At 39.5% G+C, this 17271-nt stretch overlaps 2 protein-coding genes across 4 annotated transcripts in view; one reads left to right on the forward strand and one right to left on the reverse strand.

The window, feature by feature from the left end:
• GLRA2 (glycine receptor alpha 2) overlaps positions 1-17271 on the reverse strand; it is a 189976-nt gene that overhangs the window by 96443 nt on the left and 76262 nt on the right. The window lies entirely within an intron of this gene.
• On the forward strand, positions 7863-8657 carry H1-7 (H1.7 linker histone). The gene has a single exon (XM_069463714.1). It carries the CDS (start codon positions 7863-7865, stop codon positions 8655-8657), a length of 795 nt encoding a protein of 264 aa, XP_069319815.1.

Consider the following 17271-nt stretch of genomic DNA (forward strand, 5'->3'; position numbering starts at 1 on the left):
AGAACAGGTTTTGCTGCCAAATGAGCTATGGGAAACCTCTTGGTTTTCAGAGCTTTGGAAGTTTCAGAAGTGTGGATATGGGATTTTGGACCTGTACATTTTCAGAAGTGCTAAATATGTACGTTTCATACTAAGCCTGCTTTTTCCTTCTCAGTCTTACATAATTTATCATCATTCCTATACTTTTATTTGGTAGGACCTATCCTGCTCTCCCCACCACTCTCCATCCTGGGAGAAGCTCCTTGTCTTCCTCATTCCACCTCCCCCCATAGTTCCTCACCATTCACAGGGTAGAAGCATGGGAAGCCAGGTACATACATGTAACTCTACTCCCTTGATGGCAATTGATTTGTTCAGGCTGAAGAGGACCTAAGCTAGGAAAATCAGACTCCCTTCCCTGACCCTGCCCCCATCACAAATGAGGGAAACAAGAGGTGGACTCCTGTCCCAAAGTGTATGATCCTTTCCACTGAGAATTTGGAATTGGGCCAAAAAGAAAGAGACAGTAGCTCCTGTCCAGGTGCCTGGAATTGTACAACAAGAACATCCCCGGCACTGTCCACAGGTAGGCTTTCTGCTTTGTGTGGATAAAGGACAAGGAAGAGTGAGAGAAAGAATAGAACAAATTAGGTCACTTATTCAGAGACAGAGAATAAGTGTTGCTGTTGTTCAAGGATTCCATCAAGGATACCACATTACATTTAGTCATCATCTCTCTTTAGGCTCCCTTTGGCTGTGACAGTTTATGAGTCTTTCCTTAATTTTTATCAACTTGATATTTTGAGGAGTACTGGTCAGGTATTTTGTATAATGCCCCTTAATTGGGAATTGTGTGATGTTTTTTTCATGATTTGACTGCGGTTATAGGTTTTTAGAAGGAAGACCACAGAGATAGTGTCCTTCTCATTACATCATATCGAGGGTATGTACTATTAAACTATATACTATAACATGACTTATTATTGATGTTGACCTTGATCACATGGCTGAGGTAGTGTTTGTCATGTTTCTCTACTGTAACGTAACTCTTTTTTCCACTTTTCATACTGTACTATTTGGAAGGAATTCATTATGAGAAGCCCACATATAAGTAATGGGGAGTTGGAATTGACCTCCTTGAGGGCAGAATATCTACATGAATTGTTTGAAATTCTCCTGCATGGGAGATTTGTTTATTCTACCTCAATTATTTTTATGCAATCATTTATTTATATCATCATGGGCTTATGGATATTTATTTTACAATATGAGTTGTAATCCAATACTACTTTATTTTGCTGCTTAAATATTTCCAGCTTTGGTCACTGGGAACTGATTCAGTTGGCTTCTGTGTCCCTTTGACATACCTCTCTCATGTTTGGGTTTTTTTCACCCAATCTCAGTTGGGCCAGGAAAGATCAGGAGCAGTGATTCTATTTGGGCACAAGGGAAAATATCTCTTTGCTCTCGATTCAAACTGCAATGTTTGGTCCCCATGATTTGGGGATGGGAGACACATACAATACTCAAAACTTCCTAGGAGTTGTTTCCAACAGAGATAACATGAGACACGCATCTCACACGATTTAATTAAATTCACATAAAGAACAAATTAATATTTCTCTGGAGACCCTTAAAGATCATGACAAAAATTACCTTAATTTTTCATATTTGGAAGCCTACATTATATCCTTATTAAACAATTCATTTTCTCCTGAATAGTGACATAGTCTTTGTACCTCATATTTCCCTTAACTTATTTGCTTATTTGGTGACATTTACTAACAAAAGAACATTCCCACTCATAAGCTACCACCTACGTAGTCTTACAGACACACAAGTGTTATATAAACAGATCCTGCTGATGGATGGTGTCACTATTTGCTCCTAGAAAATCTTTTTTTTTTTTTTTTTTTTTTTTTTTTGTTGAGACAGAGTCTCACTTTGTTGCCCAGGCTAGAGTGAGTGCCGTGGCGTCAGCTTAGCTCACAGCAACCTCAGACTCCTCGGCTTAAGCGATCCTACTGCCTCAGCCTCCCGAGTAGCTGGGACTACAGGCATGTGCCACCATGCCCGGCTAATTTTTTCTATATAGATTTTTAGTTGACCATATAATGTCTTTCTATTTTTAGTAGAGACGGGGTCTCGCTCAGGCTGGTCTCGAACTCCTGACCTTGAGCAATCCACCCGCCTCGGCCTCCCAGAGTGCTAGGATTACAGGCGTGAGCCACCGCGCCCGGCCTAGAAAATCTTTATTAAAGGATTCTGGGCCTCTTCTTTTCTCAGCCACATGTGTATAGTCAGATTCCATTTTTGCTGTCTATCTTCATTTTCTCAGTGGACATGACAGAGCCAATTTATAATTCTGCAGTTATTTGCTCTCATTGCAATTCAGAAGGTTCATCTAAATGCTAACTGCTTGGTGTTTTTCGTTAGAGAACTTCTTAGAAACTATGTCTTTGTGAAACACTACACACTTTATAAAATGATTTCTATGGAGTTACTAGTGATTCCAGGAGGATTTGAAAATCCTCATCAGCTTTCCTGTCTTCTCAGGTTAAACTTGCCATAGACAGTTTTGTCTGCTGCTACATAATTAATAGAATGCATAAGCTTTTAACTCATTTCCTAAGCTTTAGTATTCATTTTAATATTATACTGATTTGATTTTAACCCATTTAAATTATTTATTCCAAATTCCTTATAAAATGTATTTAAACACAAAGATTAATTCACTCAATTAACCTTTTGATTAAAAAATAAAACTCCAGTACTTATCTATATGGATTTTCTCCTTGAAATAGAGTGTGGAGAATTTCAACTTAGAAGCTGTATTTCGAGTGGCTACTGATTATGGTCAAAACTACATGATGGTGGAATTAAAGGAATTAACCCATGTACAGTTGCACAATCTCTTATCAAAACCCATGTTGAGAAATAAAGGTACTAATGTTGTAGGGAGTGAGCATTTTCATTCCTTATCAGTGGGCTAGTCTTTAAACCATTTCTTCAGGGCTGCAGTGACTATTTGACAAGCCCAAATGGTTTGGGCCAAAGTAGATGGTTTCATTTATTAACCCTGCAAATATTATTGCTCTACTGCTGGGTTCCATTTCTGTGCTAGAAAACAGCGGGGATTTAAAGATGAATGGTATATAGTCACTGCCCTAAGGGTGAGGATTGTCTAGTAGAGGAACAAAGAGAAGTGCAAAAATAACCATAATAAAAGGCAGAATAGGATAAAGGACCAAAGAGAGGAGCTTAACAGGTCTACAGGAGGAAAACATTATTTATGTCTGGGTTGATCCAAAGGCCTTACACTTCCTTATTTTTCTACCTCACTTCTGAGTATAATCAACATTTCACCTAAACAGAACTACTTACTTCTTCCACAAAATATTCAGTGCTTACTCAACTCTCTTATTTATTTAAGGTTTTCCACTGTCATTCCTGCTTATTGTAATTCTCCCTCATCTTAATATATCAACTCAAATATTGCTGCCCCCATTAAATCATTCATTGTTTTTACAAACCAATTATTAAGATATGAATCTCCCTTCTTTGACACACCATAACATTTGCTTCTGATCAACTTTGTGGCATATATATTGTTCTATACTTGTACTTCTCTGCTTCTTTTTATTAGATCAGGGTTTTATTGGAACACAGTCATGTTCATTTGTTTACAATTGTCTATGGTTGCCTTTGTGCAACAACTGCAGAGTTGAGTAGTTGTGACAGAAACCTTATGGCTTGCAAGCCTGAAATATTTACTATCTGGCCCTTTGCACATGATGTTTGCTGACTCTTGTACTAGATCATAAATTCCTCATGGGGAAGAAACTGTCTTACTATCTTTTTGACCTACTTAAAGCCTAACATAGTAGGTGCAACTTGAATATTTATTGAATTGAATTATGATTTAGTGACAGTATCCATGAGGACCCATGAGGACAAGTGTGAACCACTGAGAAAAATTGACATGTGAAGAGGAGTTGCTGGATGGGACATAAGGTCCCCTTCTGCCAAAGCAGTCCACAGTGTGTTATAAAAAAAAGAGTAGGCCGGGCGCGGTGGCTCACGCCTGTAATCCTAGCACTCTGGGAGGCCGAGGTGGGCAGATCGTTTGAGCTCAGGAGTTCGAGATCAGCCTGAGCAAGAGCGAGACCCCATCTCTACTAAAAAATAGAAAGAAATTATATGGACAGCTAAAAATATATAGAGAAAAAATTAGCCGGGCATGGTGCATGCCTATAGTCCCAGCTACTCGGGAGGCTGAGACAGGAGGATCGCTCGAGCTCAGGAGTTTGAGGTTGCTGTGAGCTAGGCTGATGCCACGGCACTCACTCTAGCCTGGGCAACAGAGTGAGACTCTGTCTCAAAAAAAAAAAAAAAAGAGTAAAGAATAATAAGCAATTATAAGCCTACATATGTTAGAATATATCACTTTGAAACAAATCTTTTGATGAAACATTTTGTAGAGCAAAACTGATTTCTTCATTAGGATATTAATATTCATGCCCATACATAGCAAATATTAATTTATTTACAATAAATTGTTCTCAGTCTTAGAGTTCAAAGACTATGTATTTAATAAATGCAGTCTACATTGATTAGAAAACTGTACTCTTGGCATTTGCAAGCTAATGCTAGTTGTGATAATTATTTCAATTATCTAAATTGTCACATTCAAATTGTTTTGACAGTCCATGCCAAATTTTAAAAATAAATCAAGAATTTAAAACCATGGCAGTGACTTCTACTTAAGGTCAAGATGGAGTAACAGAGACCAGATTTACCCTCCATCCTGAATGAACTAAGAAATCTGGATGAAATATATTTTAAAAATGGTTTTCAAGGCATTAGACATCAGGCAAAAAAGAGCAGTGATCTCTGAATGGTGTGAAGCAAATGAGGTTAGTCATGCTATTGCTCCAGTTTACTGTCTTTCGAGAGTTTCCAGGTCATGTACAGGGAGAAGGAATATTAGCAGAACCTCAAAAGAACTCCGAGAATTGAAGAGATGGATCTGAGGGTGTGGGAAGTCCACAGAAGCTAGAGTTCACAGGGAAGGGTACCAAAATGAATAGAATTGCACAGAAAGAGTACTTCAGAGGTCTGCAGAGGGTTCCTCCGGAGCATTCAGCAAGTACTGATGAGTGCATGCATATAAGAAGAATAACTGAGGCCAGGGGAAGAACAACTAAAAAGAATTAGAGGAAACAAAACAGTGGTGAGAACAGTGCTTGTTCCCATAAGCCAGAGTAGAACACCTGATCCTTCATGAGGCATTAAATAGAGTACTCAAAAAGGTCTTGTCGACTTAATAAATCTTAAGAGTGATACAAGGATCAAACTATTTCCAAGTAACTTAACTGTGTCCCTGAACATCTCAATAATTTTTATAGAAATTTTTAAAAATCTAGCATCCAACAAGGTAAAAACTACAATGGCTGGAACATAATAAAAATTACCAAACATACAAAAAAGCAATAAATTAAGACACATAATTAGGAGGAAAAAAATCAATTGAAGCTAACCCAGAATTGGCACAGATGTTAGAATTAGCAGATAAGGACATTAAAAATGTAGAGAAAAGACTGAATGGATTAACAAGAGGCATGGAAGACATAAAAAAAGAGGCATGGAAGGCATAAAAAAGGGCCCAAATCAGACTTCTAGAGACAAAAATTATGTCTAGATGAAAAATATACTGGACTGGAATTAATAATAGCAAATTAGATATTGAAGAAAAAAAGATTAATGAATTTGAAAATAAGACAGCAGAAACTAAAATGAAACAGTGCTGATTTGAACGTTTTTGACTTCTCCAAAATTTATGTTGAAATTTAATCCCCAATGCATTAATATTGGGAGGTGATTGAGTCATGAGGGCTCCACCCTCATGAATGGGATTAGGTGCCTTTATAAAGAGCTTGACACAGAGAGTTTAATTCCTTTTGCTCTTCCACCTTCTGCTATGTGAGGACACAGTGTTCCTCCCCTCTAGAGGATGCACCATTCAAGGCACCATCTTAGAAGCAAAGACAGGACCCTCACCAGACAATGAGCCTGGTAACACCTTGACCTTGAACTTTTCACCCTCCAGAATTGTGGGAAATAAATTTCTGTTCTTTATTAATTACCCAGTCTATGGTATTTTGTTATAGCAGCACAAATGGACTAGGGAAGAGAAAAAAAGATCAAAAAGAGAACAGAGGCTTAGTGAGCTGTGGAACAATGTCAAGTGGTCTAATACATGTGCAATTTAAGTCTCTGAGGGGGGTGGAGGGAGGTAAACCCACAACTAATGGAAGCAGAATGCACTGTATGGGGGAGGGACACGCTTGTAGCCCTGGCTTGGGCAGGGCAAACGCATTCCATGTAACCAAAATGTTTGTACCTCCATAATGTCCTTAATAAATAAAAAAAAAAAAACAATTTAAGTCTCTGAGGGAGAGGATACAGAGTGGGGTACAGAAAAACTATTTGAAAACTAATGTATAAAATTTTTCCAAATTTGATAAAAACTATAAATTCACAAATCTAAGAAGTTTGATGAACTTCAAGCACAAGAAACACTAAGAAAACTACACTGAGGGACATAATCAAATGGTTCAAAACTAGATAAAAAGAAAATAGTTAAAATGACACGGTGTTACATAGGAAGAATGGACAGATTTTTGTTGTTGTTGTTAGCATTGAAAGTAAAAGAATTTTATTTCTTATATTTGGGTAGTCTTTGCTCATCTACCACCACCTCTTCTAAACCTTTGCAATAATTTTGTGATATTGGTAGGAAGGAATTATCAGCTTTTATTTTTATTTTTTAGATAAGGAAGTCATATCCAAAGATATTAAAGGATTTATCAATGTCACATGGCTGCTAAAGAGCTAGGATATGTATCCATATGTTCCAGCTCCAAGTCCAAGTTTTTTTCTTTCTTAAAAAATATTGTGCCACACTGTACCCTCTAATACAAAATTAATTTTAAAGAAAAAGTCATATAGGATTGCAGAAGTAGTAGTAGTAGTAGTAGAAGTAGTAGTTAAGAGGTGAGAAATTATTTGAAAGAGTTTGGGAAGGCTTCAGTGAAGAAAGAGAATTTAGCAGGACCTTGAAAGATGAGCAGGATTTATCTGGTCAGAGAAAGGGGATGGGAAATCCAAGAAGAGGATGGAAGGCAGAAAAGCACAAGTTATGTTCAAAGAAAAATGATTAGATCAGTGTCCTTAGGCGATTTGAAATCTGGCTTGTTCCAATCCAATTGAATGAGGTGTCTAAACTTCCCAGGTGTGGGAATCAGTGTTTAGGGTAGAAGGACCAAAGCACTTCCTTCTTTTGCTTCATGCTCTTGCACAAAATCCAGCATGCAGAATCAGAGAGACAATGACTGCAGATATCTAACTGGTGGGACTTAAAGGTAGGAGTTTCTAGGCCGGGTTGTGTTTCATGGACTACCACATTTACTTTCTACAGGGATTGTATTGCTTATTTTGGATTGTTGGGAGTAGCTTCTCTCACCGTAAGGAAATGTGGGTAGATGTGGTGTGCAGGAATACAGAAAAACAGTGGACTTCAGAAAGCAGTGGAGATTAAGATTAGTTAAGTATGAGCTTGAGGTTATATACGTGATTTTGAGAGGTGCACAGGCGCTGAAGATTTGGATTGGTTTAGAACTAGAAGGAAATGGTGTTTGATTGGTTATTAAAAGTTAAAAAGGCCCAGGCCCTACCTGGGCGGGGGTCTGCCAGCCGCATAATTAGGACCTGAAAAACTACTGGGCGGGCCCGCCCGCCTTTGTGACGTGGCCCAATCAGCGTCAGCGTCAGCGTCAGCTGTAGTTCACTCCTTGGTGACACCCAAAGCAGGGAGCCGGGCCATGGCTGAGGCGGCTGAGACCAGCGGTGAAACCCAAGACAATGAAGTTAAAACGCAGAAGCCCATGGAAAACGCCCCCGAGAGACCAGTGAGGCGCAATCCGTGCTCCGTGCTCAAAGTGTCCCTGCTCTTGCTACGGGCCATTGGTGCGCACAAAGGGCTGACTCTGGCGTCTCTCAAGAAGGAGCTTGGAAACGCTGGCTATGAAATGTGCAGGAACAGTGGCCGTCACTGGGGCGATACCCCCAGGCCTGAGGTGAAGGGCACCCTGCTTCGGGTCAGCGGCAGCGATGCCGCTGGCTGCTTCAAGGTGTGGAAGATTCCAAAGCCGAAAACAAAGTTGGGACGCCCGAGGGTGGGGAAGGGTGTCCGCTCTCCAAGAAGGATCCCACCAGGGCGCCGGAGCCCACGGAAGCACCACGTGCGACGCAGGAAAGCCGAGAAGGCCAGAGACACATGGAGTGGGAAGGCGAGAGTAAACGCCAGGGTGAGGAGGGTGAGGCCAAGAGCCAAGAACCAGGTGCCTGTTGGAGCCGAGGGGGGAGCGAGGACCAAGGTGGTGGACGACAGGAGAGGACGGACCACGAAAGAAGACTCCAAACCTAAGTCAGGAGAGGAGAAGAGACCAAGCTCAAAGCCCAGGGAGGAGAAGCATGATGCCAAGAAGCCAGTAAAACAGACCATCCAGAAGCCAACCCCGCATAAAACCGACGAGAGTTCTAGTGTTAAGGGGAAAACTCGCACAAAAGCTTCCACTAAATCTGAAGGTTCTCGAAATGCAGTTGGGAATTCATAGGGTGGGAACAGTGTCTCGAGATTCCTCCAGGCACAGATGCCTTTCCCCCATAGGCTCCAACAAGAGCAGCTCTGACACTCTGAAAATAAACTAAACTATGTACAGAGCTTTTCCACCACAAACTGTGTCAGTTGCCTCTTTGCTACACCTGGAAGGGAAGGGGCTGTGGGTGTTAAGGTGAGATGTGTAACAGGAGCATGTGGGGTGAAGAGAGAAAAAGGAGCTGAGATTCTGCTCCTGCTACAGGACCCAGAGAAAGGTCTTTTGTTTTATTTTTTTTGCTTCATTTCTTTTTTTTTTTTCTTTTTTATTTCAGAGTTTTACAGGGGTACACACATTTTGGTTACATAATTTCCTTTTGTACAGTTTGGGTCAAAGTTATAAGTGTGCCCTTCACCCAGTTTGTGTGCATTGTACCCATTGGGTGTGAATTTACCCATCCCCTCCTACCCCCTCCCACTTACATGACTTCCCTTGAGTTTTACTTACATATGTGCACATAAGTGTTGATAAATTAGTTCCAATTTAATGGTGTCTGTTTTTCCATTCTTGTGATATTTCACACTTCACTTAGAAGAATGGTCACCAGCACCATCCAGGATAATACAAGAGGTATTAGTTCACCATTTTTTATGGCCGAGTAGTACTCCATGGTATACATATACCACATTTTATTAATCCACTCATAGACTGATGGGCACTTGGATTGTTTGCACATCTTTGCAATTGTGAATTGTGCTGCTATAAACATTTGAGTGCAAGTGTCTTTTTTATAGCATGTCTTTTTTTCCTTTGGGTAAATACCCAGTAGTGGGATTGCTGGATCAGATGGTAGGTCTACCTTTAGTTCTTTGAGATACCTCCATACTACTGAGCACCCCTCAGTCTGCTGCAGGACCCCAAAAGGAAAGGTCTGAGGCCTACTCTGTGTGAAAGGCTCCCTGTGATGGCTCAATTGTCTCTCTCAGCAGCCATGGGTGGGGAAAGGGAAGAGGAGAAAAAGAGTCTGAGTGGAGGAAAGCCAGCACTCTGGTATTCTCCGACACTCTCTCCCGGAGGCAGTCCACCCAGAATGACCGGGCTCTGAAGTCACATGGATCACCTGAGACCCACTGGACCCCTTGGCTCCTACAGTCTGGGCAGGAGTTGGGAAATGTCTGTGTGGGGATGAGCGAGATGAAACCTGAGGAGTTGAAACTCCCTGAGGAGGACAAAGGTGCACAGTGGGTAGAGAAGCAATATGGCACCTGCCATGCAGGCTCAGGTCTGTGGGGTAGGAGGCCCCGCAGGGGTGCTAGAAGCCTGGTACCCTGTCTGTAAGAAGCTCCCAGCTCACTGTTTACAGCAGTCTCTGAGCTTGTGTGGGTAGAAGGTCTCTCCAGCAGCTCAGAGGCCCACCAACTGTCCAAGAAGTGAGGGAGGGAGAAACTAACTGCTCCACCTACCTTCTCTCTGGTCCCCAAGCCTCTCGGGGCTTAATCCCTGCCGATTATTTCCTCTTTCCAGTTCTGCTCTGCAACCTCTTCCCGTGGAGTCTCCTTGAGGGTCTGGCACCCTTCTTTCAGACCCTCTTTCAATCTATGTCTGTCTGTCTGTTTTTTCTCTTTCATCTAAAACCTCTCCTTACTGAGAAGCTCTGGCTGGTGGTGTCTGGTGCACCATCTTCTCCCCACCCCTTCTGTATAGTTCTTTTATTCTTGATTTCATTTAGTTCTGCTCTGATCTTGGTTATTTCTTCTGCTGGGTTTAGGATTGGTTTGCTCTTCTGTTTCCAGTTCCTTGAAAAAATTCATTAGATTGTGGATTTGTGATCTTTCAACAGCAGATTTTTTTTCATTGAAAATAGTATAAATGTGAAGACAATGGAGAAACATCTTTAAAGTACTGATTGGAAAAAAATGTCAATCTAGTGTTTAATAACCAGTAAAAATATCTTTCCAAAACAAATGTGAAATAAAAGGCTTTTCAGGCATACAAAAGCTGAAATAACTCATCACTAGCAGACTTATAAGAAATGTTAAAAGAAGCCCCATGGGCTAAATAAATATCAGATGGAATTATGTATCTACCCAAGGAATGAAGTATATTGGAAATGGTGAATATACACAGGTGAATATACAAGATATTTTTCAAATTATTAGAATAATTTAAAAGATATCTGTTTAGACAAAAATAATAACAATGAATTTGGGGGGTTATGATATATACAAATAAAGTATATGACAACAATTGCACAAAAGCTGGGGGAGAAGAAATGGAAGTTTGCTTTGTAGGCCTCATACTATGTGAGAGGGGATATAATATTAGTTGAAAGTAGACTGTGATAAGTTAAAGATATATACTATAAGCCCTAAATTGATCACAAAAATAACACAAAAAGTTATGGATAATAAGCCAACAAAGGAGAATAATAAAAGTATACAAAAGAAGGTAGGAAAAGAGGGAAAAGTTTACAAAGAACAGATAGGACAAATAAAAGACAAATATAAAAAATGGTAGATTTAAACCCAACCACATCAATAATCACACTAAATGTAAACAGTAAACATCTCAATTAAAAAACCCCTGTGTGGGGTTTTCTGCCAAGGGCTTATAGTCATAAACCTACAAGTTGGTGATGTCACAAAGGTGGAGCTATAGCTACTGTTTCCTGTGGATGTGAACCATAGACAATAAACACTCCCTCTGCTTCTCTGGTTCGTATGAGTACTACCCAATCCACTGCCTTCCAACAGTAGCCCTGAATAGGGATATATGCTTCAGTACTCAGTGACACTACTCTTTAATATGTAAGCTATAAATCAGTGCTTCTTGTGCTCCTAGTGCTTTGTAGAGGAGGCTTTCCATTGTTTCTCACAGCCTTGCTTCCCTAGTACTCATGTCTGAGTTACACCAAGTAACTCACTTAAATCACCTATTCCTTCCAACCCTGAGATATTGTCCTTAAGTCAACCCTATGGGTCCTCCTTTTTTCTTCCCTTAGGATGTGTTTTCCTTCAGTAGTTCACTTTGGCTTTATTTCTGTCTCCACCCGTTCCTTACATATAATGAATTACTATGTCCCATTAATTTTACCTTCAAAATTTATCACAAATCCATCCATTTCACTTCATTCCCACAGCCAATACCTTATTCAAGCTGCCTCTCCCTTGTTATTGTTGTAGTTCCGAAAATAGTCTCCCTACATCTTCCCTATCCCCTCTCAAATCTTCCTTTACAAAATGGTCAGCATGGTCTTTTCAAATAAATAAATTGGATTATGTTATGTCCCTATGATGAGAAAACTCAAATTTCCTATGGAGGCTTACAAGGTCCTGTGTGACCTAGGTGCCTTTGTGTTTGCCACTTCCCCTTTTGTCCTCTACATTCCAGCCACATTGTCTTTCTTTCTAATTCCCTGAACTTTACTGGCTCATCATTCCAACGTCAAATCCTCCAGACCAGTTTCCTTTTCTGGGAGCATGCTCTGCCACCTTTACCTAAGTGCCTCTTACTCATCCTTCAAGTCCCATTCAGACTCCAGTTCCTTGGGAAAACTGGACAAGCACAAATTTCCTTATTACATGCTCCCATGGCACCCAGAGTTGCTTCTTAATAAGCATTATCTGTTAATTCACGCTTAAATATTTGTGTCTCCAGTGGGATATGAACTCTTTGAGGGCTATTTTACTCACTTCTGTATGCCCAGTGCCAAGCACCATGCCTGGCTCTAGAAGAAGTTTAGTATAGTAGTTCATTAGTCTAAGATGCCAGCGACTGTAAGATGCACCATTATTTTATATACCACTAAGAAATACACCTTTAATTAAATTCTAATTTGAAGATGCAACCCAATCTCAGAGATGTGGAAATATGAAAAATTGTGTCTAGAATCCAGGATACACCATAAATATTAAGTAAACTGAATAAATAAGTAAATGAGGCATTTTTGTCATCACCTAAATAGTCATCCTAACAGGGCCAACAAGCAATCTCCAACATGCCTTGACATTAGTACATCCTGCAATGACGTTATGGCCTAGGCTGTCAAACCAGGCTCACCCCACTATATTTGAAAGTTTAGAGTATTGTGTGTATGACCATTACCTAATTCTTGCTTGTGGAAATTATATTTGACTAATCCTAAAACCCATATTATTTCCATATTTGCAGAGCATACTTCCTATGGAGTCCCACAGAAAGAGAAGTCCATGAATATGATTTAGAACCAATAAAATTTATGGGTAAAGGGGAATGTTCTTCCATATGAGCCAATTACAAAATGGTAATTCTCTTTTTAAGGACTCTTGTAGTTAGGGTTACATAGGGCAAGAAATATTATTAGGTTCCAATTTCTCTTTAATATCTTATAGCTACCTTCAGATTCTCTCTAATGATAGAGAGCTGTTAATAACCCTTTCCATAAGAAAGGGTTGTTCAGGAAGTGAGTAAGAAACATCAGTGGAAAGCTAAAGGGTGGGACTGTTCCAGCAAGAATTGAGAACTGGATGGAGGGTTCACTATGATTACTTGAAATTGTGAACCATATTTAAGAATACGGAAAGAATCTCTAGGTTGCCAAATCCTTCCGGTCCCATCAATCAACCTTTAAGTATATATAAACTGCAACTGGCCTGAAGAACATCCATTTTAAAGGATGAAGGGACATTTATGACTATAAAATGAGAAGGAGAGTAGCACAGTAAAAAAGGAATAGGGTTTAGGGTCCAATTAAATTTGAATTCTGGCTTTGACACTTACTATTAATAGTTGTATAACCTTGAGACTCAATTTACTTATCTAGAAAATGGGACCAATAATATCTATCTCTTGAGTCAAGAAGATTAAATAATATATGAATATTGTCCGGGCGCGGTGGCTCACGCCTGTAATCCTAGTACTCTGGGAGGCCGAGGTGGGCGGATCGTTTGAGCTCAGGAGTTCGAGACCAGCCTGAGCCAGAGCGAGACCCCATCTCTACTAAAAATAGAAAGAAATTATATGGACAGCTAAAAATATATATATAGAAAAAATTAGCCGGGCATGGTGGCGCATGCCTGTAGTCCCAGCTACTCGGGAGGCTGAGACAGGAGGATCACTTGAGCTCAGGAGTTTGAGGTTGCTGTGAGCTAGGCTGATGCCACGGCACTCACTCTAGCCTGGGCAACAGAGTGAGACTCTGTCTCAAAAAAAAAAAAAAAACAAACAAAAAAAATATATGAATATAAAGCACTTAGAAGTAGGTCTGGCACCTAGAGTCAATAAATATCAGCTTTTATTATTTTTATTCTGAAAAATGAGGATGAGGACACTGCCTAAAGTGTGTGTGTTCTCTATTTTTATTCACTATTGGTGCAATTTGTTTTAACTTCTTTATTGGAATATTGAAAAGTACCCAGATCACAACTGTATAGTTCAACAAATTACCACAAAATGAACATATCCATATAACCACCTCCCAGGTCAAGAAATAGAACACTACATGCCCCACCAAACCTAACCTCTTATGGTCCCTCCCAATCACTACCTTCTTTACTTCTCAAATCCAACCATAATTCTGATTTGAGCATCATAGATTAATTTGACCTGCTCCTTTTTTAAAACTTTATGAGCATAAAATTATACAGGGCATATTCTTTTGTTATTGGTACCTTTTCCTCAACACTAGATTTGAGAGATTCATTTCTGTTGTTATGTGTGACTGAAGTTCCTCTGTTTTTATTTCCATCTAGTATTTAATTGTATGAGTAGGCCATGATCTACTTAACCATTTTATTGTTCATGATCATTCGATCTGTTTTCCTCCAGCCTTTTAGTTGCCACTAAATGATAATTAATGTCTTATACCTAGTTGGACTCGTAACACAAGCACACACGTTGTGAATTGATGAAAATGATAGTTAAAATGGCTACAGCAGATAGAGGAAATAAATAGCAACTGGGTTAAGTTAGAAAGTCTGCTGAGGAGGAATGTGGTTGTCAACAAATTGAGAGTGCATAGTAGAAGCCTCAGTAGCCATTACAAGGTATTTTTAATACAAAAAAGAAAGGGCAATCAGGCAAGCATTGTCTTTTCATCAAAATGATGAACAAAGATGTGAACTGCATATAATATACAGTGAATACAATATGCACAGCCAAAAGGCTTGGGGATTTCAGAGTGTAGAAAACAACTCATTTCACGGTCAAGAGCTTCCACCTGTAATTAGCATGGTATGGACAATGTGAGGGAACTTAAAATTCTTAGTTCTTCCTTTGAGAGGATTTCAATTGACTAGTGGTTTGAATTTTGTTTCTTCACTTGCTAGAAACATAACTGTGGGTAAATTGCTTAATCTCTTTATTTTTCAGTTTCCCTACCTATAAATTGGTGATGCAAAATAGTACTTACCTCATATATTTGCTATGAGATAATCTATGTAAAGAGTTTAGCACAGTGAAAGGCATGTAGAAGGAGCTCAGTAATTGTTAACTGTGAAAAGTGGTGTGGCATAGTGATTAATCACACCAACTTGGAGCCAGACTGCCTGGGTTCAAGATCTAACTCTAGTTCAAGGTCTAACTCTGTATGACTTTGAGCAAGTTACTTAACCCCTTTGTTCCTTTGTATCCTCATCTATAAACTGGGGATAATAATAGTACCTACTTTATAGTGTTGATGTGAAGTTTAAATTAATACATATTCTGGCACAGGGTGAGCAAAATGAAAACACTACCCCAGACAAAACAAAATTTAGAGCCACAGTTCTCAGCCCTGGCTACACATTAGAATCACCTGGGCAGCTTTAAAAAATGCTGATATATGGACCCTACTCCCAGATAGGTTGATTTAATTTGCCTGTAGTAGGGTCTAGGAACACTTTAAAATCTCAGCTTTGTGCAGCAAAGGTTGCGATCCGTGTTTTAGAGACTCTTCCTTATCAAGCCAATTAAACTCCAATACTAATTCTTACTCTGATCACAGAGAGTCAGGAACTATTGAACACTGTCCCCTTACAGTACTTCAACAATAACTACTGAGGGCCTCTTCTACGTAAATCACATGAGTCAAACAGTGTAGAACAAAACATGGCTTTCTCTATAAGGAGTTTACAGTGCAATGTATTAGAGCAAGTACACATGGGTCCTGATCACTAAGCCACATGTCAGAATGCAATGATTGAGATAAGACATAAAGTGCCATGCAAGCAAGGAAGAGAGAGAGGCTATTCACACTTGATGGTGTGGATTTCACATACTTACAGATCCGTGAGGACTTCACATACATAAGAAGTAGGTGAATCTTGAAAAATGGAAAGGGAATTAACCTTCAACATCATCAGTTTTCTCATCTATGACAGCATCACTGAAGCCATATCTTCTGCTAACAATCCAAAAGTCTAAGATTTTACAAGAGCAGTTTATGTGTAATTAGGAAAATATTTTGATATTCCAGTTTTTTTAAGGTGTTGTCACTTTTGGAAAGCAAACTGGAGTTCCCCTTCCCTTTTTTGGTGAGGGATGGAAAATGGTTTGCTTTAGGCATATCATGTAGTTTGTTTCAGATTGGAGCTCATGGTCTCTCAAGTCCTAGATGAAGTCCAAAGCAATCCTTAGGTTCAAATGCACAGATAGTCTTTAATGACACGTTAAGATCAAAGGAAAACAAAAACCCACTCAGTTTTTGCTAGGTAAAGAAAAGGGTACTAATTTTCTGGTGTTTGGGCTCTGGTGGAAGAGTATGGGGCTGCTCTTTTGGCCCAGAGCTGCTGTAGAGAGCCCAGATGAGAATAATTCTGGACACCTTTATCAGAATTCAGAAAATAAGCTTGCATCCAAACAAATGAGAGAAGCGAGAAGGGACCACGGACGCTTGCGTCAGCGCACTGAGAAACTTCCAAATCAGTTGTGACAGTGCTGAGGAAGCAAAGCTGAGATTAAAAATGGCCTATCTCGAGGCCCTCTTACCTAAACCACTATTTTATTTTATTATTATTCATTTGGTTACATTATACAAAATGTATATCAAAGAAAAATAAATATAACACTCTTTGATACTATCAATCAGAGAGGTGAAACTTTATAAAAATGTTACTATATTAGAATAACATACTGTACTACACAGCCAGGATTCTCTGTAGTAAAGAATAGCCAGTTAAGGAAAGATGGGCCCCTGGCCAGGTGGATTCCCTTCTATTTGTTCCATATCCTAGGGGAAAATTGGGCAACTAGTTTCTAATGACTAGACTCTAGAGATGTATATATTCATTCATTCAATCAATCAGCAAACATTCATTGAACATATACAGTGGGCTAGATGCTATTATAGGGAGCAAGCCAGATAAGGATTCTTAGCTCCATGAAGCTTATAGTCGAGCTAAGGGAGACAGACAATATGCAAATATAATCCATAATAGAGTTTGATATAAATCATAGTGTTGCTATAAGATGATTAAGTGCTGTGAGGAAACAAAAAAAAAATTGAAAAGTTGAGTTGGGTCAAGGTGTTGATGAGGGCCTGGGTAGGAGTGGTAATGGCCAGAACAGGCTTTATTGAGAAGGTAAGATTTGAATAAAGATTTGGAGAAGGTGGAGAAATCAGTCATGTGACTATCTGGGGGCAGGGCATTCCAGTCACAGAGAATAGCCATTGAAA

This window comes from Eulemur rufifrons, chromosome 30 (genome assembly GCF_041146395.1).
Source record: "Eulemur rufifrons isolate Redbay chromosome 30, OSU_ERuf_1, whole genome shotgun sequence".
NCBI lineage: Eukaryota > Metazoa > Chordata > Mammalia > Primates > Lemuridae > Eulemur > Eulemur rufifrons.

Excerpts from the sequence above, each read along its gene's own strand:
- H1-7 (XM_069463714.1), top strand. The coding sequence starts at position 7,863 with ATGGCTGAGGCGGCTGAGACCAGCGGTGAAACCCAAGACAATGAAGTT.